The sequence below is a fragment of the Mus musculus genome, chromosome 11 (assembly GCF_000001635.26).
Source record: "Mus musculus strain C57BL/6J chromosome 11, GRCm38.p6 C57BL/6J".
In the NCBI taxonomy this organism is placed as follows: Eukaryota; Metazoa; Chordata; class Mammalia; order Rodentia; family Muridae; genus Mus; species Mus musculus.
Genome location: NC_000077.6, coordinates 11,108,623 through 11,134,604, shown reverse-complemented (window position 1 = coordinate 11,134,604; position 25,982 = coordinate 11,108,623). Strand labels below are relative to the sequence as shown.

At 45.0% G+C, this 25,982-nt stretch overlaps 1 protein-coding gene across 5 annotated transcripts in view; it reads right to left on the bottom strand.

Annotated features, from left to right (window-relative positions):
• Nucleotides 1-20,737, bottom strand: part of Vwc2 (von Willebrand factor C domain containing 2) — a 155,428-nt gene extending 134,691 nt beyond the window's left edge. For 3 of the 5 annotated variants that reach the window (XR_380971.3, XR_380970.3, XR_001780018.2), the window contains exons 1-2: nucleotides 20,096-20,732; nucleotides 17,999-18,794 (exon numbers count right to left, since the gene is read on the bottom strand). Coding sequence is in view for 2 of the 5 variants with exons in the window: in XM_006514734.4 (XP_006514797.1) it covers nucleotides 3,556-3,696; nucleotides 17,999-18,691 (834 nt within the window). In the remaining 3 variants the exon portion in view is untranslated. Of the gene's footprint in view, nucleotides 1-280; nucleotides 3,697-17,998; nucleotides 18,795-20,095 lie in introns of those variants that run through there. The other 2 variants (XM_006514734.4, NM_177033.3) reach the window with 2 other exon arrangements.
• Nucleotides 20,738-25,982: the final 5,245 nt, after the last annotated feature.

Here is a 25,982-nt window from a genome sequence, read left to right as displayed (position 1 = left end):
ATGGCCAAGAAGTAGGAGTGGGGGGGATTGGGGGACTTTTGGGATAGCATTGGAAATGTAAATGAAGAAAATACATAATTAAAAATAATTTTAAAAAAGAACAAAAAGTCCCACCCCCCCCAATACATGGTACAGGTCAAAACATAAAAATACATCTACTTGAGCATGCTACTTTAAGAATATACTGAAAGTATGGCCAGAAATATCTCCAAGCCAACTCTTCGCCCCCACTAGTAACCAGCTGGTGGCAGTTTCAGGTGGCATATTTCTGGGCTGCATCACTTGCACTGAGTGAACAGACAGTGAGGAGAGTGAATTGCGCATCCCACACTGCTCTGTTGGGCCCTAGCAGAGGGTCTGACTGACCTTTACTGCAGGGGACTGGCTTAAGGATGCTCCACAAATTGAGCAGGAGCACATCTGTTATGTTAGTACTCGAAAGACTGAAGCAGGATAACTGCAGGTTTCCAAGCTAGTCTGGGCTATGTAGCAAGACCCCATCTTAAAACAAACATGAAAATAAGTTAATTGATGCGTTCAGATCTCTAGGGGTCAGGGGGACATTGACACATAGGTCTGCTTTCCCAGCCTCTTCCTGGCCTTGATGATACCATCCCAGGATGAATGCCACAGGCAGAAGAATTCCACGTACCCATGCTCCTGAAACTAGAGGAAAACTATGCAACTATCCATATATACATCAGTCTCTTACAGTCTTCCAAGAAGAAATTCAAAACTGAATGTGGTGGTGGGGAGGTCTCTGGCCATCAAGACAAATTGTTTACAATTTTTCCCAAGAGAGACAAGTAAGGGTCAGGACAAAAAGTGAAGGGCACCAGGTGGTATTGGTGGGACAGTGGCTGCATTCACATTGTGACTGCACAGGGATTTGAGAATGGAAGCAGTCTGAGGCGGGTCACATTTCTTGTTGAAGCTCTCTGCTTTCATATGGAAAAGCCAGGAAGAGGAAGGTATCAGTAAATGATCAAGGTACAATCAGAGCACCACAGTGCCTGGCACACATGGACAGAAAACAAGCAAATATTGTGTCCAAGCCCAATGCTGCACAACTGAGTGTAGAAACTAGAGCATGTGACTTGTGTATCAGTGCCACATCTGAAAGACGGACTTAAACCATCACTCACAATGTGTTTAGGCACAATAAACATCAATTGCTACGGGGTTAGAGAAGACTAGTGTTGCCTTTTCTCACCATACATAGAAAATTTTCCTTTAACCATAGAGTCCCAAATCTACAAAGACTCAAGTAAAATAGTGTCATATTTGCATGTACATCCATCTTCACAATTAAACTGTTCTCCAGGTGACAGACTACCAACTTGTACCAAGTGCTCTATCAATGGTTGTCTGACTCTATTATTTAGGGGGTGACAAATTCAGATGCAAATCTTCTAAGTATTTGTAGTCTACACTATATTGAACTCACAATGTTAAGCCCATACACAGGAGTGCTGGGTAAACTCTAAAATGCTGTCCAGCTAGGTTTTCTTCTCACCATCTCCTCTAAGTCCTTCCAGCTCTGTATTTTCACGCAGGCCCCCAAATTTAGTTTTTCAAAGGCTAAAACCATACACAACCACTAATAACTGCTTATGCTCATTGTGTAGGTATTACCGGGGACTTTCCAGTAAGGAACTCATTATTTCCAGTGCATCTGGAGCTGAACTTTCAGACATCAGAACTCAAAAGTCTGCGGGGCTACAGTTCAGAGGGAATGAAAGTGTGACTTTCAGAACACATTATAGGGAAGCCTAATCATCTTTAGTGTTGGGAACAAGGAATTGTGGGAGGGAGAATGACAGACAATGACAAAGAGTCAAAAGCTGAGATTCTAGCTTGAGTCCTTCAGAAGTAGCCCAGGATTGGGGAGAGCGGTATCTGAGAACTGAGAACTAGCAATCGCTAGCCTGGATAAGAGTCTGAAGACTCCAGATGTTTTTGTGGAAAAAGCTGACCTCTGTTATAATACTGAAACTCACAAGTACAGGAGTCATTCAAGTGTTCTGACAGGGACTAGGCACTTATGATACAGAACAGAGAAGGGACCTCTGTTGACCAGAGATCCTGAAGGAGCTGGAACAAGACAGCTGTCAAGAATAAAGCCTCCAACATCTCTGGGGGCTGCAAAGAGGCAGACAATTACTCACAGCTATGGAAGCTAAGATGCTGCTCCCAAGAAACATAGGACCCGTAGCACCTCAGACAGTTTGCTGGATTCTGTAACAGGAAGCAAGGCAAGAAGCCAGAGAACTGGCAAGGATAAGGTGCCCTTCCCAGTAACTTGATGTTATGGGACTCCTTCCTGTCTGGGGTAAATGAAACCTGGCCCAGTCTTTATGGGGATAACCACCAAATCACTGAGTAATTTCCCACAGTAATTGGATTTCTGAGAAACTCAAAGACAGGACAGTCCAACAAACGTCCAAGCAAAAACTGATACATATAACTATTTTCAAGCAATTTCAGATTTTAAGAGACCAGAAGCTAAAGGGAAATGTTCCTAAATTACAGCTAATGACCTTTCAGCTCCTATGTGGGAATCTGATCTGTTCTTCCTGACCCTGCTGTTCAGTTATCCCGAGAAGCTCAGACTCCAAGCCAGTTGCTAAAGGCAAGAACTGAAAACAGAGGTCTTTCCCACTGGCCTCTGGTGGACTAACAGCCGCTCAAAACCACTGCCACAGTTTTGTCACCAGGTGGCGAAAGTGTCCTTTCTAGCAACTTAATCTACCAGAACTGTCCAATTCACACTCTGAGCATGTGGCGTGAAAAGTCACCAAGTATTCTCGTGCGAATGCCTTACTAACTTCTGGTAAGCGAGGACTGTATTATTTTGAGATGGAGCAAAAGGTAGAAGTAATATCTTCCGAATTTGCTTTGACAGAGTGAGGAAAACACACCCAGTGGGACTGATCAGATGTTCAATTCATGTCTGGCCTACAGATAAACATCTTCACTGGTATCAGTGAATCAGAATATAGGTGCACACACCTGCACGTGCATGCGCACGCGCGCGCACACACACACACACACACACACACAACCATTGACTAGAGTCTCATTTTCATCAGTTTTACTCTACTTTCACATTCTGCCCTGTTGACTTACTAAACTATTCACCCACTTTCCCTCCAGACTGCCCAGGAGCAATGTGAGTCCATGTGAGTCACTGGAAAGCTGGCAGGCACCCCTTTTTTTCTGATGGGGAGTCATCCAACAGGGCTACCACAGACAAGCTCTGCTCTCTCTTGGTGCTTCTGTCTCCTTTCCATAGGTAGGGGATGTTTCCTTATTGGGCTGAAATAGACCTTCATCTTTCCTTCCCCTCAAATCCAAGCAGAAGTAAGCAGCCACAGGGCATTCAGCCTGGTTGCCTGTGCTCTTCAGAGAAGACATTTTTGTCATTCCTTGTACTCCATCCTCTGTCAGGGAATGGATTTGCACACAAAGGGACTTAATTAAGAACTGTCCCCAGAAGCTGTCAGTTTCTGAGAGTCTGGAAGAAACAAAAACCCCATGAACCATAGTGCAAATTCACAGAGCCTGGGAGAGGTGGTGGGATGGCCCAGCTTTCTTCTTCAGCACCAGCCAATAATATTGTGAGATCTTCCTCTGCCAACGACTTTCAAATCCTTGTCTGAACAGTTCTCTCTGATTAGTACAGATCCTAGAAATCTGCAAGGGCAGGAGAGAATAGAAAATGGTACTCATATAGTAGGTGTATTTGATAGCAAAGAGCTGAGTAACTTAAAGGAATAGAAGGAAGCAAGACAACATCTGCTGATGGTTCAGACATGATACCTGCAGACTGATGGATATATAATCAGAATGGATGCATCAAAAGCAACTGTACAACTTCTGACATACACCCCACACACGACTGGCAAGAGCACACCTTTTCGGTAGCCTTATCTCCTCTCTGGCCACTGCAAAGAGCAGGTGAGTTTTTTCAAAGAACATCCATGTATCACCACAACTCTCCTTCAAACATGGCCAGCAGCTGAGCCCTGCAAAACCTAGAGAAACTCTTGAGCCTCCAAGACTCTAACATCAAGTGATTTTGCTATTGATCAGGACCAACATAGGAAGGTTTTGCTCTCTAGCATGACAAAAGCCATAGGGATGCATATAGGCAGTCAGACTCAGAGCCCCCAATGACCTGCCTTGGGGATCCACGAGAAACTGAGACTTTTATATTATACTAATAATTAATTTACTCATTTACAGATTCCTAAATTAAGCCCTTATGTGATGTGTATTTGATCAACTACTTAGAGCCCACTTGTAGAAAAGCAATCCCTCCTGCAAAGCTCACTAAAAGGTAAACCACCTTTTTTCTAAAAATCAAACAACCAACCAACAACAATAACAACCAAAACAACAAAACAAATAACCTGGAAGGTCCAAACTCTTCTTAAGTAATCCTTGAGAGAGTAAAACAGAGGGTGTAGTATTCACTGGTACATAAGGGACTAAAATCAAATATGTTCCAAAGAATAAGCTTTGAAAAGACCTGTGAATTGATGCCATTGCAGGGAACATAAACTCAGTTTAGGGATCATTCAGGTAGGGAAAATGACACAGTGAACAAGGTGAACAGAGTTAGGAAGACGAGTTTAATGCACTGAAACTGGTGTACATAGGAGGGAGGGAGGGAGGGGGCTGGGGAGAGAGAGAGAGAGAGAGAGAGAGAGAGAGAGAGAGAGAGAGAGAGAGAACAACCCTATGTTTCCCTTTGGCGTTCTTTTTTTTGGCATTCTTTATGTAAGATGGCAAACAATGCTCATCTTAAGCAGATAATCATGAAAATATATAAATATATATCCCTTTACCTTTGAACAGTGCCATGACAGCTCAACGGTGGCATTTCTGGAAACCAGTGTGGACTCCATCAGTCCAGCTGTCATGTTACAGTCCATCTGAGTGCATCAACTGTCAACTAGTGTGTTAGAGCTCAGAGCCAGCTCACTAGACAGTGAACACTGCTGGCTCCCTTCAGCTGTCCTCTACCAAGCAAACCACCTTCTGTGCCATTCACACACATGTGAATAAAGTACCAGCAGTGTCTCCAGGTTACCCAGCCCTTTTGTCTGAGGCCTTAACCTTTATGCAGAGGATCCTACAGGGCTCACTTAGAGAATCCACTTTTGCAAACAGACATACAGGAGCCAACATTCCTCTGACCTAACAATTAAAGTGTGCTCCTCTTCCTTCCCTACTACCCAGGGCAAGATGATCTTATTTTCTTGGCTTCCTGGAGAGCCCTGGAGCCCAGAAGCTCTGCCAATAGCAAGATGCTATCTGAGCAGATAAACTCTTGCAAGCAGAGTTTATCCTTCAGGCTGCCCGCCTCTCTTCTTCCAGCCTTGTCAGAATCATTTTTTGATTTTTAACTCACCCAACACTGACATTTCTATGTCTGACATAGCTAGGAACCAAGAGGTAAATACAACAGTGCTCAAGGCTATCCTGATCCACACAGTATGTGTCTCACTGACCATCTGCTGACCACACCCAAGGGAAATAAAGATAGACCTTCTACTGTTAGAGGGACTGACTTTCTGTCTCGAAAGTGACCGTCATAACTCTTCACACACCAAAAGCAATTAATGAAAACAGTCACTTGCTTGAAACTAATTTGATTGTATTTGACTTGAAGCCCTCTAATAAGGCTGAGAGATCTTTGTAAAAGGCACCCAAAATTTGAAAGACTAAAAGAACATTGTGAAGGCTGGGTATATGGAGCATCTGTATGGTTGGAGGTGCTATTTATTTCAGAACTTGCCCAGTGCATGATGGGTACAGAGAACCAACTAAGAAGGAATATCATTTTAAAGTGCTTTGATCTTCATTACAGAAAGCACAATAAAAACTGCCCATGGTCAAGGGGAGCCTGATGGTGCCTGTGATGGGCAGCTTTGGCAGCAGAGGGGCTTTTGAATATGTCCACTTATTCCTTGATCTGACCTAAAGCTGAGACTGGCCCACCTTCCTGAGATCACTCAAATGATGGACTTAAAGGGTTCTCTCACTTAAATTTCCTAATTCAAGCTGTGAGGAAAGAAAATCAACCCACTATAGGTGAGTTTTTTCCATCTGTGCAGGATCCACACTTACCTATCAGTGTGGACCTTGAGTATGGGTTGTCCAGCCGTTTTATACATAGCAGGTTTCCAACCACAGACCTAGGTTCTACTATATGATGCCTGAAACTCCCTTTGCACTTGAAGTCTGACAACTCATTAATTGAGAAATACAGGCATATGCCATTTTGTGCAGTTTATTATTGCTCAAAACTAGATTATAAGGCTCCTTCCTGAATGATAGTACTGGCTACATTGACCAGGTTAGCACTTGTTTTCCAATTTTTTCTGTCTTTGTTACACAGTCATTGATCTCCAGGTCAGCCTGCCCTCTGCAGCTTTGCATACAATATGTTCTCTGGCTGCTCATGGTGCTGATGAGCATCTTTCTTATGTCCTTGGTCTCACTAGTCTCAGAATGACAAAAGTAGGTAAGTTTTCTTTATCCTTGCTTATATTTTCTAGGCTTTCTGAATCAGAAAATTGGTGTGTGTTGTAACCACAAAGTCATGGAACTGTTTCCTGATTTCTCTCTCAGTCTAGTTAAAAACCACTAGACCTTAGCGTGTCTCTTCTCTGCAGTGGAACATCTCGTTCCTATATTCCATCCGCATGTCTGCTCCTTCATATTTATTTGCCAGCTCACTAAATTAACCCTTCATCAGTGTTTAATCTTGCATTAGCTACTTTTCTTGTTAGTGATACAAAGCAATGAACAAAAGCAACTTAAAGAAGGGTTTGCTTCAAGGTAGAGAATACAGAGTATATCATGGTGGGGAAGTCAGGGTGTTGGTATGTGAGATGGAGGGTCACCACATTGCATCCTCAGTCAGGAGTTGGAAAGAGATGACTCTGCTATTAAATTTGACCCACCAATTTTCTTTCAACTGATCATCCATTCCACTGGATGGTGCAGCTCATAGTCAGGTTTTTTTTTTTTCTCCTACTGGAAACCTCTAACTGACATGCCAGGGAAGTGTACCTCCTAGAGCCCTCAAAATCTAGTCAATTTGACAAGGACGAGTAACCATCACAAACCTACTTTGGCTAAACTCACTTACTATTCAACACAAACTTCTCTTTTGGTATCACCTCATTAATATAGGTTGCATTTGATTCTTTTTGTTTTTAAGCATGGCAAGTAGCTGGATTGCATTTAAATCTTTTACCTAGATGTTCTATTTTAGCATCCATCTCTTGATTCATATTAAATGCACTCATTTTTCATTTTAGGATCTCAAAGAGTTTCAACAGCTTTGTTCTTGCCTAACTCTTGCTAGTAAGTCTGATTCTTCCAGTTAATCCAAGTGTATTTGGCGATGACTCACATTGCTTAGAATGCTCTTTGTGGTGGTTCGAGAAGCTTAGGTGGAAGGTGCATCTTCTTTGTATGTGTTTATTTAGATCAGGTACTTTGGGTCTCTTCTCAAGGAGTTAACTTGAGGAAAGCAGAAAATCTTGTGTTTTTCACTTCATGGGAAGAGCAAAATAATTTCACACCTGTAAGAGGATGTGAGTGCAGAAACTCAAAGAAACCCCAAGTCTCTTTCTCCTTAACCACTGTGCTAAGGCCCTTAAGGATAGATCTTGACTTTATGTTAGGAGCAGGTGTGGCGGCAGTCCTAAAGGCGCCAGAGACTGCAGCTAAGTCATATGACTTGCACCTGACTTCCTCATATAAGACACAAACATCTTGAGTGCTGCGCAGGTGTACCAGGATACAGGTGAATCCAATTTGGTGGAGATTTGCCCCTGCTGCCCTGATTAGCTGAGGCTGCGTGCCTGGTGAGGTGGCGTGGCCTGCTGTGCGTGGATGGGAACTGAGAGTATAAAAGAGTGAGAGGCCCGGGTTAGAGGAGGATTATTATTCGAGAGAGGATTGTTATTATTGGGAGATATAAAAACAAGGGGAGATATAAAAACAAGGGAGATATAAACAAGGGAGATATAAACAGGGGAGATATAAAAACAAGGGAGATATAAAAACAAGGGAGATATAAACAAGGGAGATATATGGAGAAAGAAGAAACAGGACTGAATAAACGTGTGCAGAAGGATCCTGTAGCAGCGTCGTTCTTCCTGGCCTGTTGAGCGCGCGCAACAAGTGGTGCTGAAACCCGGGAAGAAAAACTCGGGACGGGACGAGAAGACCTGGGACGAGAAAACCTGGGAAAAGAAACATCTTCAGGCATGAGTGAAGACCCCCTGCTACAGGGAGGATTCAGAACTGCATAACGGGGAAGAAGGGGTTAATGAAGTGTTCCCGTAAAACAGACTGTTGAGAAGGATCCGGCGTGGATTCAGAACTCTTCAGCTGGGGAACGGTACTGATGAAGAGAAAGAAGAAAGATGAAGACTGAATAAACTGCTGTTAGAAGGGCTGGTGGTCCTGTCGTTCTTGCTGGTCAAGAGCGGACGCGACAATTGGTATGGGGAACCGACTCCCCCACCGAGTTCAGAACTTTCAGCAGTCAGTGGTTGCCGGCAGGGTAAGTTCATGGTGAGTGAAACTTGTGACCCCAGGAGTTTGGGAAGGACCTCGATAAAATAGAGGTGAGCATAAAGTTGCCAGGAAGTAGGCACAAAGTAACCCAGGAGTTTGGGAAGGACCTCGGATAAAATAGAGGCGAATATAAAGTTGCCAGGAAGCAGGCTTTGGGACAAGTTAAGGTTCCTGGTTTTGGGACAAGTTAAGGTTCCTGGTTTGGGGACAAGTTAAGGAACTATGATAACCTCAGTGTAGTGATCAATAGATCCTCGCTGTGTAGTTATGCTTTTTTCTCCCATTGACCCTTTGTGGGTAGGTCTGATAGTTTTGGTCTTGTTTATTCTGATATATGGACTCTGTTACTGTTTGAAACTGTGTGTAGAGGCAGTCAAGACAGGTCAGAAAATCCTTACAGAGCAACAAGAAAGTATGTCGGAAGAGGAGAAGGGCTTAAAAAGAAAAAGGAAAAAGAAAGGAGACACAGTGTTATCAGGTGGACAGAAAGGACAAAATAAAAGAGCTGAGGCGGAGGAGGAAGGCAAATTAGCTTCTGCGTCCTCTCCCTATGCCTCCTCAGCAGCCACCTGTAGGTGGACCTTCTGTCTGGAGATTTGGAGAGGATCGACCAGATCAGGTGTTGATGTGGGCGAGAGGGTCTGTTTGTGTGTTTCCACAGGACCAGACGGAACCTCTTTGGGTGCCGGAGAGATTGATGAGACGCTGCAAGAATGAGGCTCCTGATCCAGTTGCCCCTGTGGATGTGGTGGATGATCCCACAAGCACAAAGGATGGAGCCGAGATGAGAGATCCTTTCGGTATTCCAGAAGCCGATACCAGCTCGACATGACATTCAAATTTTTCCACGCTTTTTGATCCCTGAATTCCTCTTAAAGAGATAGCCCCTCTGGCTATCTATCCCTTGCTTCAGGGAAGATGAGCGGGGATGAGAGCCCTGGGATGTATGCTTGTTATAGTGTGTGTGTTTTTTGTGTTTGGCACATGTGTTAGGTGCAGAGTGTGCGGCCTGCACTTTCGCCATGGTAGCATAGGCTTTTGCTGCAGTGGAGGCGGGACAATCTCCTCAGATTTGGTTTGCCGCTCTAAAAGAAATTATGCTGCGTTATGCCGTGGGGTGCGAGGCTAAGCACTGCACAGAGGATAGCTTGCTGTTGGCATCCTGTGGAAGGCATGTCTGATTGCATGAAGGTTCAGTGTCCTAGTTCCCTTCCCCCAGGAAAAACGACACGGGAGCTGGCCAAGACCTCTCTGGGTGATGAGCCTAAGGGATGGTTTTGTGTAGGGCCCCTATGCTTGCACACTGGGGATCAGACCTCTACCTTCACCCATGAGGCTTGCTTGCAGCAATTAAGATCTGGCCATAGGTTAATTAATATCCTGGCCTTTTGATGCACCTGCCGCAAGCAAAACACAATCTCCCCAGGAGTGGCTTGGCATGATAGAGAGGTAGTCAGTGATAAGACTCCCTGGGCATGTCACCAACCTAAGACAGGGATCAAACCAATGCTGTTTGTCTCCCAAGGACGGGTAAGGGGCATGGCTGCGGGGGGCTATCTACAGACATTCTCTCTGCCAGAAAAGAAAAAAGGGGGAGATGTTAGGAGCAGGTGTGGTGGCAGTCCTAAAGGCGCCAGAGACTGCAGCTAAGTCATATGACTTGCACCTGACTTCCTCATATAAGACACAAACATCTTGAGTGCTGCGCAGGTGTACCAGGATACAGGTGAATCCAATTTGGTGGAGATTTGCCCCTGCTGCCCTGATTAGCTGAGGCTGCGTGCCTGGTGAGGTGGCGTGGCCTGCTGTGCGTGGATGGGAACTGAGAGTATAAAAGAGTGAGAGGCCCGGGTTAGAGGAGGATTATTATTCGAGAGAGGATTGTTATTATTGGGAGATATAAAAACAAGGGGAGATATAAAAACAAGGGAGATATAAACAAGGGAGATATAAACAGGGGAGATATAAAAACAAGGGAGATATAAAAACAAGGGAGATATAAACAAGGGAGATATATGGAGAAAGAAGAAACAGGACTGAATAAACGTGTGCAGAAGGATCCTGTAGCAGCGTCGTTCTTCCTGGCCTGTTGAGCGCGCGCAACAACTTTATAAAGCAAATACTGATCTAATTCCCTTCATGGATTCCTAGACCCATGAGACTGGTCCCATCAGAGCTAGGAGGCTTCCAGTGGGCCTCTCTTCCAAGTCAGACTTTGCTGTGTGGATTATAATTTCCACCTCTAGGGATCAATGTCTTTTACTTTCTTACTATCTCAGTTTTGCTTTTCAAAAGATGTTCCTAGGTTTGGACATTTTATGTCCCCTCTTAATCTACACATTAAAGGCTCAGTTCTGAAATGTTACTATTGGGAGGTAGTGGGACCTCAGATCAATAGATCTACAGACAGATCCATAGCCTTTGAGAGAATGTGCTTGAAGGTTATTGAGGTACCTTGGCTTGGCCCTCCCTCTCTTTTTGATCCTGGATCCTGATGTGACTGATTCTACTCTACCATGTGCCCCTAACATGATATGCATAGCCCCTCACCACTGGCCAAAAACAATAAGGCCAACCAATCATGGATTATAATTTCCAAAATTGTGAATCAAAACCCTCTGATTTTATTAATAGATTTTCTTACTTTAATTGAATACTGAAAAATATGGTTATGTTTTAAATCATATCCAGGATTTTGTATATTTTGTAAAAGGTAGAATTCTGCCCATCTTTCATATCGTCATGGAAGTAATGGTCTCTTGTTTAAATAATTGGAAATGAATGTAACTACAGAGCAGCTTAATTGTTGGTCTTAGAACTTTTCTACTGTCCTAGGGCCTCTGAGAGAACTCACAAGGATACAGGCAGATGCCTGACATCATCTTTTTCTGCAGATTCGAAAGCCAGGCCATGTCCTGGCCGCACCCCAATGCCTGACAGAAATAGAATGAGACAAGAGATCCAGCTGGCAGGATATCAGCCTAGGAACACGAGAGGCAACAAGACTTCCAACTACATGGTCAGAAAAGTACTCTGAAGGATGGTTCAGAGCAAACCAGCCTGGGTAGAAAGTCTACCTTTCATTTACTGATAATGGTTTTGTTTGAACAGCTTTTTCTTTCCCTTGGGACATCTGTCCTGGAGGCTCCTATCATTTAAAAACAGGCCATCACCAAGGACTGAACTCATTAGTCACTAATGCTGAGCCATAGCAAGGAAGAATGGCTTCCTCTTGTCTCCTTAGATCTTCCCACCAAGCCCCTCTAGATATGTTATACCACAGTGGCCCTGCTTGTCAACTAGAGGGTCTTATTTGCTTCTCATACAGTCTCCAATATCTAGCTCAGTACATGGCTCATGTAAATTAAAATATTTTGAGGAAGGAACTGCCAGGATGGGTTTTATGTCAGAATGTATAAATATGGAGATTTTAATCTGAATAAAATTTCTTACAACACAGCTCTACTAATCAGTAATTGACGACTATGGTGTCTTCAGATGGAGGCTCAGGGAGATCTAAACCACATAATGGCACAGCCAATCTTTCCAGGAGAACTCATCTGAGCATCTGCACAAAGGTTGAGGGTAGGATTTTTCTTACATCTGTTCAGAGTGTCATAAATGCAAACTGTTCTCAATTTTTTTTCTGATGGTAAGAGATGTTCAGGGTACTGCCTATAGCACTCTGCCAGGAAACAAGGCAGGCCTGAAAGTGTTCCAGGGTGTGATATGTGGCAGACCAAGACTCACACTAGCATGTCTACATGCCAAGAACTCCATACCTACAGTTGAAGAAAGTGGGACATGACAGTAAATAGTGTGAGGATCCTAGAACTCCTTCAGAGTACACGCAGCTGTATGGCATTGAATAAGGTACACATTTTCTAAGGGGAAATGTGAGTACTACTGTCTATAGAAACAACTACTATGTTGAGAAAGAGCCATATGTGTGAGCAAATGACTTCCTAAGGCTGTCCCTCCACAGCTGCTAAAAGTCATCCCATTGCCACAGGAACTAGACAGCTGCATATTGACATGAACTTTTCACTTGTTTGATATTGGCACTAGACAAACAAATGTCACAGTGATGAGCTAACTACTGGGAAACCTTCAGATGGATTTGACTGTTGGGTCCCAGGTGGATATGGTCTTCACTAAGGTCCTGCCTATCTCTTGAGACCTAATGTTCTGTGACTTATTGAATCATTGCCCTTTGCTCTTATGGGTTGCCTAGGACTAAATGTCTTTATTTCATTACTATTCAATAGTTCATAATTTAAAAGACACAGACATTTATTGTATTTTGAGTCCAAAACATCATAAATGTGTATAAATAAATGTTTAGCTAAATGGATTCAGTTATTTATTAGGCATAAATGTCATTCAGGTGGTGGAGTATGTGTAAATGTTCTTTTTGTACAAGTATCTGGATCTAATTGCCATTCTCACTGCCACACACAAAATGATACTTGCTCAGTGAGGGTAGATAGTAATAGCATTGTTTTTGGCTAAGCAACCAATACCAGTCAAAAGAATGTAAACACCATTAGACTAAAAATGTGATTGAGTCTGTTTTACTGGCATTTATCCAAAATTGCAACAGACATCTATTTAGACAGAAGGTTTGGTTCTATGTTTCATGTAAAAATACTCTTCTCATTGATGAAAGTCTAGAAATTTTTGTGATACAGTTAATGGTAAGCCAGATACTGAGTCAGAGAGAGAGAAAGAGAGAGAGAGAGAGAGAGAGAGAGAGAGAGAGAGAGAGAGAGAGAGAGAGAGACGAGAGTGAGCTTGCTTTAAACTCAGTGGCCCCTATCCAATTTTCCTGTAGGAATCCCAAGTTTCTTTGCTTCTCAACAGTTCTGAAATCTAACAGACAATTCATCAAGCAATGCCTACTAATAATTCATATTCCCTTCTTTAAAGACATAGTGATTGCCAGTTGAGTTTTTTATTGCTTTGCTAACCATGCTGAATACCTTGAGCTGTTGCTTTCTAACCAGAAGCAAGGAAACATGAAGTGTTAGCTATCTAACACAGCCTCACTGCAGTGAGCCCCATGAGTTCCATTGGTTTGAATGAGATACTGAACCGGTTACAGACTTCCATTTATACCTTCACGAATCCTTCAGAACCAGAATTCCCACAGGGGCAACAACTTGTTGGGTAGATCAAAATAAACTTACTTCTTGTTAATGAATTTCAAATTCAGTCTGCTTCTTCACTAAATGGTAGTCATCATGGGGGATAGGTTTAAAATTCAACAGAGTAGCAGAGTCATCTTCTAGCTGCTGTGACTTGAGGATGCAGCCACAGAAGCAACATACCAACGCCAACAGTGGCACTCGGAATGGAACTGACACAATTATATGGGCCAAGCTGATGTTCACTGGGTCTAGAATTGCCATCTTTTCCTGTGCCTTTGGCTATGTAGATATGTCCCTTTCCACTCCACCTATCTTGTTTCTCCCTTGGTCTCATTGCCACAAGGTGAACTCTGGTTTTCTGGTCATTGACAATCTGTACTCAGAGTGAACTATATTCTGACTTATATGGTCAAGTCACAAATACAATATCTAATAATTTGACTGCATTTGGAGATCTGGCCTTTGAGAGGGGAAACCAAGTTAAAATGAGGTCATTGGAGTAACAACCCAACATTACTGGTATCCTGGCAAGAAATTTAGATTGGGGGATTTAGCTTAGAGTGTTTGTCTTATGGAAGGCCACTGATTCAACCCACACAACAACAATCACCACCACCAAGAAAGAAAGAAAAAGAGAAAAGAAAAAGGAACTCTGAATACAAATACTTGAAAAAAGAGCAAATAATGAGGGAAGACAGCCTTTTACAAGTCAACGAAAACACCCTAGACATAATCGAGCTTACATGTGCCTTGGTTTCGCATTTCTAGCCTCTAGGACCATGAGGGAATGCATTTCTACATAGTAGGGAACCTTTTTTTTTTTTTTTAATTTGGTACTTGTTATGGAAACCCTAGCCAACTAATATTCCTCGAAAGGACAAAGCAGATAGAACTTGTTCTGTGTTGGATGTCTGCTGTTTGCTATTAAGTTGAAGAACAAGACAGTTGGTAACTAATCAAGAGGCAGTAGTAAACGGTTTTACTACTAACCTGACCTCCTATTCAGGAATAGAAATGGGATTACAGCCATCCAGAGGAGTGCGGCTATCATCTTTGTCACAATGAACACCTTTGAGGTGTTTTGTTGAGAACTAAAGTTTTCTACTGGTTTGTATCCATAAATAGTATTAGATTTGATAAGGGTTAAAGTATCCAGAAAGGAGATGAAAAGCAGAGGTGAGAGTCTGCAGTGAAAGGGTTGGGAAGCATGTGGCCAAAGGTAGGGAAGCTCAGAACCAAGTTGATGCTGATCTGTTATAGGCGCCAAATGCTCTGCACATCACAGGCAACTGCTAGCAGCTGCCACCCCCAGAGTTTCACCTGCTTTTTATTTCAAATCCCCACCAGGAAGGACCAGCAATTTCTTCTGTCAGAAATTAGAGACCAGCCTGTTACAGGGCTCTGCATCTCCTTAGGAAAGAAAGTCCCCTTCCTCTTAACTATTTCTAGTTCCCTTCCTTCTGTGCTAAGGAAAACAGTTCTGAACATTAGTCTAGTATGTTGTACATTGGTGGACAGATAATCTCCCCCGCCTCTCTCTCTCTTTCTGACTGCTACATGAACATTGTATATTTGCAAGGTAAATATCCATCCATTGTCATCCAAGACCTCCAAGGACTTGAAGCTGACTCTGTACTCTTCCATACTGATCCTGTGCAAAACCTCCCATCCAAGTGTTGGATCCTTGTACAATGTCGAGAAGCAAAAGCCACAGGCACAAATGACTTCTATGGGTCTTCTCAAATGAGAGCAATGACTAGAAATTTACTTGATACCAATATCAGGGAGCAAGCATAAGTTAGAGTAAACTTTATGTAAACTATATATTATAATAGAAAGCACATAGTTAAAGTTAGTGACAGCTTTGTGATATCCAAACACATGACATTCTAGCATGTGTAGAGACCACCTGAAAGTTAAGAATGAAAAGTCAGGCTGGAGATAGCTCAGCCAGTTTGCTTTGCAAGTATGAGGACCAGAGTTTAAAAGTCAGGTGCTGTGGTATACCCCTATAAGGCTCATGCTTCAGACGGGGGGGGGGGGGGGGGGAGGATAGAGCCAGAGGATAGATGTGGTGAGGATAGCCAAATCAGTGAGCTGCTTCACTTTCAAAGACCTTGTCTCAAAAACAAGGTGGGAACTGAGGAAGACAGCACATATTGACCTCTGGCTCTATGCATGTGTGTGTGTGTGTGTGTGAGAGAGAGAGAGAGAGGGGGGGAGGAGGTAGGAGAGGAGGGGGAGAGTATGAAAAGCCATTTAAAGAAGGAACATGTGAAAACTCTAATCTTTCCTGTTTCCTTTGTCACTATCACCCCTTTTTCCAGAATTTGAAAACATATTTCTATCTATACAATACCAGTTTTTGCAGGCAAGAATCAAACAAGAGGTTGCCCTCCCCCAAAAAGGAAAAGACAGATTTTGTTTTGTTTTGTTTTTCCTCCTAGAATTTGGCAATGCATTATGATAACAGAAGTTTGAGTTCTCCTGTATTTGTGATTTCAGGTGCAGGGATAGCTCCACTGGGAAGTGTTACAGCTCTTTATTTTATAGGAAAATAATTCCTTAGCTCACCTCACAAAGCTGTTCTAGAGTGCTGGGGAACTCTATAACCAGAACAAGCAACACATGTTACTAATTTAAAAGCAACTGTTTGTCTTTGACTTTATAAGACTCCGATTATCTTATGAACCCAAACCACTTGAGAGAATTTTGCTGGGATTCCAGAACATCTGGAGAGTTCTCTGGCAGCATCCTCAGTACACAGGAGCCATTCTGAGGATAGTATTCTTGACTCTACATCTCCTGAGTTTGGGTCCTGTAAAATTTTTATCAAAGTTGTCTTTCTCTAAGGTGCTGAAGCCGCTATTCCCTGCTCATTAGCCTTGGGGAACAGTTGGCTCCTCTTCTTAAAGGAAACAGCAAAAAAGATTCCCACATCAGGCATTGCATGTCTTCTTGTAGTCATGCGTTTGACCATCAGGCAAATCCAAATGGAAACCTATGTTTCCTAACTAAAACACAATGCCAGTTACACAGTTTTCAGATTATCTGTAGATCAGTTCCTCCTGGCTGAACACTTCACTATGCTCCGAACACTGGCCGGTATTCACTCCACTCATTAATCTGCCTTTCACACATGGAGTCTAGGGATCCACAAATTTACAGGGGATCCTAAAAGGCTTCCAACTTCTGCTTTAGGGTTTGGAGTTTCAGGGTGATCTCTGCTGGTAGGGGAAAAAATGTCTTTGGAATGCTAAACCAAAGACCAGAGCTATTTTTCGGTGTTTGCAAATGCAGACATGAGTACATTTCTAAGGTTCCTAACCGAGAGGCAGACAATGCTCCTTGAACCATGCCCAGCACATACAAGCAGGGTAGAACCTCCATGCACACCAATAGGTTCCAATAGGAATTGACCATGCTTCAAGTGGAAGGTAAGGGTGAAAGCATAAACTATAGAGTAGAATTTCTTAGCTTGGCACAATCTGCTCTGTTAGCTGCTCTACCTTTAGAACATTTAAGAAATATTCTCTGCCTCAGTTTCTTCTTTCTAAAACAGAAATAGATAATCTACCTCCTAGCCTGATCTATCACTCTATGTGAGAACCTTAGCCTGGAACCCAATGCAGAAGATCAAGAGAAATAAAATGCATTGCATTTCTCTAAGGTTAAAACACTTAACCACAAACTGGGCTTCTTGATATTGCTTTCCAGCATGCTTTGACAACTAGTAAGTAAAAATATTTTCTTTTGATACTTAGAACAGTTATTTGTTAGTCTGAACTCCAGATCTGGGGGAATGGCTTATGCATATGAATGGTCTTCCTTAATTAGCCATTAACTAAAGACTATGTCCCAAGTGGCAGGGTAATTTACACCGTGTTTGAAAACAGGTTGAGCACTTCACTTCTAAATTAGGAGCAATGAATTCATGCTGAAAGTGTAGCCAATAACCCCCGCAGCTGTTCCCTTAGTGTCAAGGCTTCAGTCCAAAGTAACCTTTTTACAGCAAATACCTGATCAGCCAATAAAGAGTGCCCACATAGTTCTACCAAGGACTATCCCAGCACGGAAGAAAGGGCATCTTAAAGGGGTACCAAACTGCCCTCTACTTCTGAGAATGAGGGAGATCATTCTCTTCAAAGAGAGAGGGGTGGGGTGGGGATATGCCACAGAACCAAAGCCATTGTGCCCCTTTTCAGAAGGTGCCAAGTCGCCAGCAGGCGCTTGCCTCTTACCACAAACTCCTCCAAAGTCTGGTAGGTCTTGCCCCGGAACTCGCAGTAGTTCTTCTTCTCCTTGCACTGCGGACAGCACTGGCTGTTGTCGACGTGGATGCAGCGCGGGTGAAGCCGTGGGCACTCTGGCTGTGCGCAAAGGGGCCCCTCCTCCGTACACAGACACGGGCAGGCTGAGGGACCTGGGGCGAACTTCTCCCCGATCGCATACACGAAGCCACTCTCGTCCACACAGCCCTTCCCGCGGTAGTCCGGGTAGGCGTATTCCTCAGGCAGCTCCGGTGTGGGAACGAGTTCCAGGCTGATAGCTTCCTGGGCGGCGGCCGGGGGCTCCCCCTGTGGGGTATCCCCGCGAGGCCGGACCTGCCAGTCCGCGGCCTTGGCGCTCCCGCCCTGGGCAGCCCAGGCCTGCTTCTGCTTGCTCCACGCCTCCCGGCCCGAGAGCGCGCGGCTGCCCTTGCTCTTCCAGTCCCGGGCACTGCTGCCCTCGTCCCTCGAGGCGCGCCCGAGCTCGCTCACCCGCCCCGGGCTGTCCCGAGACGCGTGCTCGCGCTTCTCCTGGCCGGGTTGCTCAGGAGCTTGGGCCAGCTTCTCCAGCGGGATGCTCGGACTGCACAGAGCCACCATCAGGCAGCAGGTGACCAAGAGGGAACTGGAGAGCGCGCCAACTGCCATCGCAGAGGAGCTAGGCATCCCCTACCACGTCCCGGCGGGCGGGCGGGCGGGGAGCGCGGACGATGAGCGAGTCGCATTCACAGCCCGGGGGCGCGCCGCTGCCAGCCTGGAGTCGCCGTCCCTGCGGAGAGAACAGCAGTACAACTGAGCTCCGCGGCTCGCGCGCACCTCGGCCCCGCCGTAGCCCCCTCCCGACCCGGCGCCGCCCGGGCTCTAGCATCCCTCTAGATTAACGAGCTGGACGCCGGGGGCGGGGGCAACTTGCCCAGTGTCTGGTATATAACGAGGTTCTCAGACATCACACATGTGCAGGAATACACAGCAAGCCAAGTTGGAGAAAAACACCGGCCGCGAGGGTCTCCTGCAGTGGAGATTAGTGCTGGAGATGGTCACCGTTAGGATGCGGAGCCCAGAAAAATGCAGCAAGTCGGGCGGGTGCGGGCTGCAAGGCTTGCACTCAAAGCTCAAATCCTGGCACCTGGGCTGGCCCTCCCTAAGTCTTGGCCGCATTTCCCGCAGGTTTCTAAACAGAGAATTCCGCAGTGGAGTTGGAGACTGACAAACGTGCGCGCAAATTAAAGAGAAACCCTTCCTCTCCTGCCCAAGGGGTTTGTGCATGGAAAGGAAGCTGGGGGAGAAGTGAGAGAAAAAGAAAAACACCCCCTTCCAACAAAACCAAAACCTTGCTGCTACTCTGAAGACCCCACAACTCATTTGTAACTTCTTAGATGCCTGCTCTCTAGGGAGTACATGCCCCTCTGTTCTCTAACCTAGGCACTATCTGGGCTTTGCCTGGTTGGCCGGGTCCAGGATTCCTGAGGCTTTACTCCTTAGCCGCTACCCCACTTCCAGTATTGGCTCTTCACTAGGAGATGTGGAGGGTGACTGTGAGCGCTGCTTCCGGCTAGAGCGCTATCTTGGAGTAGCAAATAACCTGGAGGGGTCTTGGTGATGGATAAGTGATGCTCGCCCAGGGAGTACTGAGAAGGAAGGAGGGGAGTGCAGGGTCATAGGACTAGGGCCAAGGCTATCTTACTGAAGGGCCTCTTCCAGCCTTTTGTGGATCTCAAAGTTTCTGCCACCCAAAGGAGTCTAGAGCCCCCCAGGCATCGCTGGGTACAGACATTCCAGTCTCTATTTGCTTCTGCCAAACACTCACCCTCTCCGTGCGCACCAGTGCCTCTGTCCCCCTCTATCTCTGCCAGCCCTTTCTATTAGGACTCCAATTAAGGCTGGCCTCTGGCTCACCGCCAATGCCAGTGGACCTCAGCTCAGGGCGAGTCGCCCATATTTAAAACTTGGCAGGCAGGAAGGGGTCCTCTCCTTCAGATCGGCCATAGAGTACTTTCCGGGGGCGTCCCCATGCCTGCGGTGCGGACCTCCAACATGCACCCTCACCCCGGCGGAGTGGCACCTACATACATGAGCTCAGGACGCAGGAGGGACGCCGGGCTGTAGCGGGCGCGGCCCTGGGGCTCCAGTGCCCATCCTGGTACCGGCCGGGCACCAGCGCAGGGCGGACCGCGGAGAGCACAGTCCGACCTGCGCGCTCCACCAGGCGCATGCACCTAGCTAGAGCATTTGACCCAGCCTGTTCATCTGGCTGCTGGTGGCCGGTAGCCTTCTTGGAGTCCTGTCAGTGCCCGTGTTGCCTTCTGCCTGTCATCCCTGGGTTTCTCCTCCCTGAGTCTCCACCATGAAGCGTGCTCTAGGGAGTCGCCAGAGCCCAGTCTTGCTCTCCTTGCTAGCCAGGCAAAGAATTTCTCCAAACCGAGCTCGCGGACCAGTGGGCAGCCTCTGCGCCCTGGGGGAGAGGAGCAGCTCGGAGCGCGTCCCGAGGGCCAATGGGATTCAGGCTGGCTGAGAGCCGCACGCCCGCCGCCTGTCGCAGCTGCCTAGCGTAGGGCTCACACCCCGCTCCCTCCTCCGCTGCCCACGCTCACGAGGCGTCGCCACCAGGGCTGGCGTTGCCCTGCCCTCGGTGGGTAGGAAACCTGAGCAGCACGCGCTGCCCTGGCAGCCGCTGCTCAGCCCACCTGTCAGGCTCACTCAGGCTTCCTTCTCAGACTTGTCACTCACTCCCCTCTGGACCTTTCATCTTAGCTTTTCTTCTTTCTGTTTATTCTTTTCTTTAAAATCCTCTCCCCTAATTGGCCCCCTCTGGCTTTGCTCTCAGTGAACAGATTGCTTTTGCTGCTGTTGGAAATGTAAACCAAACTGTTGAGTTTGGAATTCCAAGGATGTGTTAGCAGAGACTGTAGGGAGGTTTATTCCACCTTTACATCCAGAAACCCAGAGGAACAGACAAGGACGAACAAGAAAGGTGGAAGATTTCAAACAGCATACACTCTGGTTCTCCTCTACCACAGAGGCTGGCTGCTGCAGCTGCTGCTGGCTTCTTCGAATGCTGATGTCAGTTCGCTCCCCTTTGATCTTGAAGGCAGAATCTGCTTTTTTTTTTTTTTTTTTCCTTTCTTGGATAAAGGACTAAAGGCCAGTGGTATATGTTCAAATTAATCTCCAAAGTGAGATGTCTAAGGAAATATCTATTTCTTGGACAGTGGTTACTCTCCATGCCAACGGTGCTCAGATAGGGACACACAACTTTGCAGGGTCAGGCCTTTGGGAGTGAAGGAACTATTTTCTCCGCCTCTGTGTAGTTGATGAATCAAGGTTTAAGTGGAGACCTGAAAGAATAAGACCTGGAAATTCCTTGGGAGGCTGCTTTTCCTTACATATAGCCACATGCACACTGGCAAAAATTTAGGGAATCTCTATGACCAAGATAATTTGCTGGCTTGTTCCTCAAGACTTGTTTAGCATGCCTTCTTAGACTGACAGTCCAAGGGTGGCACCACTTACAATGGGTTTCTACCTCACACCAATCACTAATTAAGACAATTGTCATAAAGGTTGTCTACAGCCTGATCTTATGCAGGCATTTTCTTGGTTGCTGTTCCTTCCTCGAAAATGACTCCAGCTTGTCTCAAGTTAAAATAAAAACCAATCCGGACGATTAACCCCTTGTCAAGTGACATACAGACCATCACTTTTCAGTTAGAACCTTTCCTTTCTCATTTGTTCCCAAGATGGGTTGTTAATATTAATATTGTGCCAGGTGGTGGTAGTATAAACCTTTAATCCCAGCACCTTAATCCCCGAGAGGCAGGTGAATCTTGAATTAGAGGCCAGCCAGCTCTACAGAGCAAGAGAGTGAGTTAGGATGGTCAGAGCTACATAGGGAAACCCAGTGTCTATAAACCAAAGAAAACTAACATTGCAATATAAAACATACATAACTGAAAGTTCTGCATTCTTTACAAGTCCAAGCACTTTTTAAAAATCAGTCTCTTTAAAATAACTTGTCTCTTTTAGAATCCAAAGCCTCTCTAGCAATCCAGTCTCTATAAAACTTCAAAATCTCGTTGAAAGTTCAAGTCTCTCAACTGTGAGCTATGAAATTAAATGTTATTATTATTATTATTTTTTTATCCCAAGAGGGAAGAACCAGGGCAAAGTCACAATTCTAACAAAGAAAAACTGAAGTCCTGTGGGAAGCCACATGTGCCGTTGCAGAGTGGCGCTGGCTACTGCTGGCCACCACTCATAAGTTTGGACAAACAACCAATGTGTACATATGCAGTAAAGCTTTTTGCCAAGTCACTGCCTAGCCCGGGCATGTTAAAGAGGTACTGAGAATATAACCAATCAGATGTGAGACATGCAAATGAGGTATGTTAATGAGATTCTATGAGGTACTGAGAGAGAGTAGCCAATCAGATGAGGAACATGCAAATGAGGCATAGTGCATAACCAATCCGGGTGTGAGACACACCTCTCCTAGGCCTATATAAGCAGCACCAGTTCTGGGCTCCGGGTCTCTTCACCTCTGCAATCAAGCTCTCCCAATAAACGTGTGCAGAAGGATCCTGTTGCAGCGTCGTTACTGCTGGCCAGTCCAGCGCGCAAGACAAGAAAGTCCAACACTGTAAAGCTCAATGTCAGAAATCTGGGGATTCATTCACAATCTTCTGGGCTCCTTCAGGGGGGTTAGGCACACAGAACTTATCTCCTAGGTTCCTGCTGACTCTGTTCTACATCTGCTGCTGCCATTGGGGGTTGTCCCATGATATTGGCATCTCCAGCCTTTCCTGGGCTTTCTTTGGGGACTCTGACCATGCTATTCAGGATCAAGCTTTAACTTCCCTCCATAACACATTCAGTTCTGGGGCTTTGACTGCAACGGAGGCTGCATCCGTTGACATCCGTTGGCATCACATGAGTGACTTTGACACTACCAAGTTAGGTTGCTGGAATAAGGAACAGCCTTGGCTGCCTCTGGATCACAACTTTCTGTGCCGACTCCAAAGAAAGACTTCCCAGAAGAGTTTTTCTTGATGATCCTGATCTCTTCTTAAACAGTGTTTATCTCTTAGCTCCAGCTGATCAGCACCAATTGCTCCAGTAAAGCAAAGGTTTTGCTTCAGTGGTGTTGGTCTGCTGTTAATCATTTCTGTTTCTTCTGCTCCAGCTGACCAGAAACACAGACTCTTAATTCAAAATAGTGTACGATCTGGATGGAATCTTTAATCTTCCCTCTCTAAAACTCCACAGACCAGGATTTTATCATCTGTATTTCTCTCAGGATTCTTAGCTCCCAAGGTTCCTAGGAGTATCCCATTGGTCTCTGAGTACTCAATGGCTTTCCCAGCCCCAAGTTCCAAAGACCTTCTACAACCCTCTCCAAAAGAGCATGATCAGATCTGTCACTGCAATACTGTCCTCCTTATAACATACCACAACCCCTATACACAACAACTAAACAAAGGAGATTTTGCCAGCACAGCAGGAATTTGTCCTTCATCTCTTGCTGATGCAGTGGCTTTCTGAGGTCCATTTTCCTCCCTGCTTCTCATGTTTCCTTTCTTCTTTTTCAATTTCCTTCCTCTTCTCTTTCCCTCTCTTCCTTATTTTGTCTTTTAGGTTAGGGAGTGAATAACAGCAGCAGAAAGGCCTTTGTCAGGGAGTAAGGTGACACCTGCCTTATCCAACTCCACCAAGCCTAGCTTTAAAACATGGGGTTCTAATATCTTTAAAAGAAAAAAAGAATCTACAAGTGTTTAGGATTTGTAGTTTGGGTGAATAGAGAGCTACGTTGCTGTTCCTGTGGTGAATTTTAACCCAGTTTATTCCTTCCCCCTTTCTTTCTCCATTCAGGAGTTAAATTGGTCTGTGGCAGTACAGCTATAATCAGTGGCCAGGATGAGTATGTGTGATCAGCTCCAGGGTAGCTCTGAGCACTAGCAGTACATGTGGGTTCTAAGCAGGTGGGTCACCTTTTCTGTCCCCTTAGGCAAAATTAATCTTGCCTTCTGCTTCTCCATCTAGGCATGGTTTATGTCTCTATTACTGTCTTATAACATTCAACTTTTTCATAGCTCTAGGGTATTAATACTCACCTAGAAAATAACATCTAACTAAATGGCTGAGCTGTGTTTTATTCATCTTTCCATTCTTACTGCTGAGGGTCCTAATGAGACCCCCGTGGGGATGAAGGAAAGCAAGTAGGGAAGTAAGAAAGAAAGGAATGGGAGGTGGGCAGAGCTTCACTTTAGCCTGGTTGTCATCCAGAGAGGGCTGGTCATTCCAGAAGCATCTCATGGAAATTCAGTTAGCTTGGCTTTCTGTTCAGCTAACACTACAAAGCTTCACCACCCAGACTACACACTCATAAGGGCAGAGGTTCAGTGGTGACATAAGAAACTAGGACAGATTGTGTATCCTTCCAGTTCAGTTCCTGAGACTTCATCTGCTTAGCATCTGTATATCTACTAGTAACCAGTTATAACTGGATTCCATGCCTGTTTGCCAGGTCATGGGAAATTAAACCAATAGAGATATGGATGAGGGAGAATATCTTGATGGGAAACAAGATACAGAAGGTGTGGATCCTGAAGACAAGGGGCTAGAACTTCTTGGCAGGAAAAGCAAGATTGGTTGATTGGGTTGGGATAGACAGTACCAACTCATTTCCAAGCAAAGAGAAGTGACAAGGCCAAGAAGAACCCAATATAACAATGTCATCTGCTGGAACTGAAGATATCAGGTATTTGTGCATTAAGCATAAAAATCAGGTGGAACAAAATTAAATACAGAATGAAGTTACAGTGACTGAAAATGCCCAAGGAACAGAAGTGTTCCTATGTGGTCTGCCCAGCATCTACACATAATTGTTGATTTTCCTGGTAAGGAAGAAGGTGGAGGTAGCCCAGAAGTAGCAGACACTGCTGACTACTAAGATGCCTGTTCTTGTGACTGGCAAAGTACAAGGAAGCTTTCAAGGAGAAAAGACCTCTATGAATTCATGTTCTCTGCACATGGAGTAGACCAAGGAAAGCAGGGAATGTGGAGGGCTCTGCCATGTGGCCTGCTGATTGCCTAAGACATAGGCCTAGATAAAGAAGAGCTGCCTTCAATGAGTCCACACTGTAAACAAAGACACATTTAACTTGAACCTTGGACTTGAGCCAGAGAAGGAAGTGATGTCAAATATTCCTCTTCCAAAAGCCAGAGGGGAACAAAAGCCACTTTCACCTGAAGTTAGAGTAAGCAGAATTTTTGCGATTCAGGATGAAGGTTGACCATTAACTAAAGCTAATGAGTGAGAGAAGCCACAGTCATGTTCAGATGGCTTTTTATGGATGTTCACAGAGCAGACTTGGCTATTAAGGGAGCCACTAATTAAAGTTCTGCCATGGAGCAGGCTACCAGTCGACAGAGCAACAGCTCTGTTACTGCTTACCCTTTTGATACATGCCTGAGGTTGAGAGTTACTGTTCCCTGGGCTGACCTGCTGCACAGGCTGCCTGATTACAACACACTTCAGGGACTCATCCCTTCTGCTATGATGCCAAAAGTCAGCAGCATCTGCTCAGATAATCGAATGGATGACTCAGGTTTTTGTAAAATCAGTTGCAAAAGCTTCCTGGGTCTCCAGGGATTCATTTTCATATATTGTAAATTAAACCAATGTGTGAGAAGCATCACGGGCATTGATATTTATGCGCAGACATGGTCTTGAAAATAATTATTATGAAAGATAATAATTGATCAGAGTTTATTGGTCTGGAAGTGATGTAAGCAGGTTTTTCTGAATTCTTGGGACTGCCATGGCAGGTATGGTACTCTAATAAAAAAGGGCCTATGTTTATTAAATAAAGGCAAAACCCTTCAGGTGCTTCAAGGGTTTTAGACACAAGTTTTGTGTTTTGGAAGATTCTTGGCCCCTGGTCTTCCAAAGAGCAAGTTA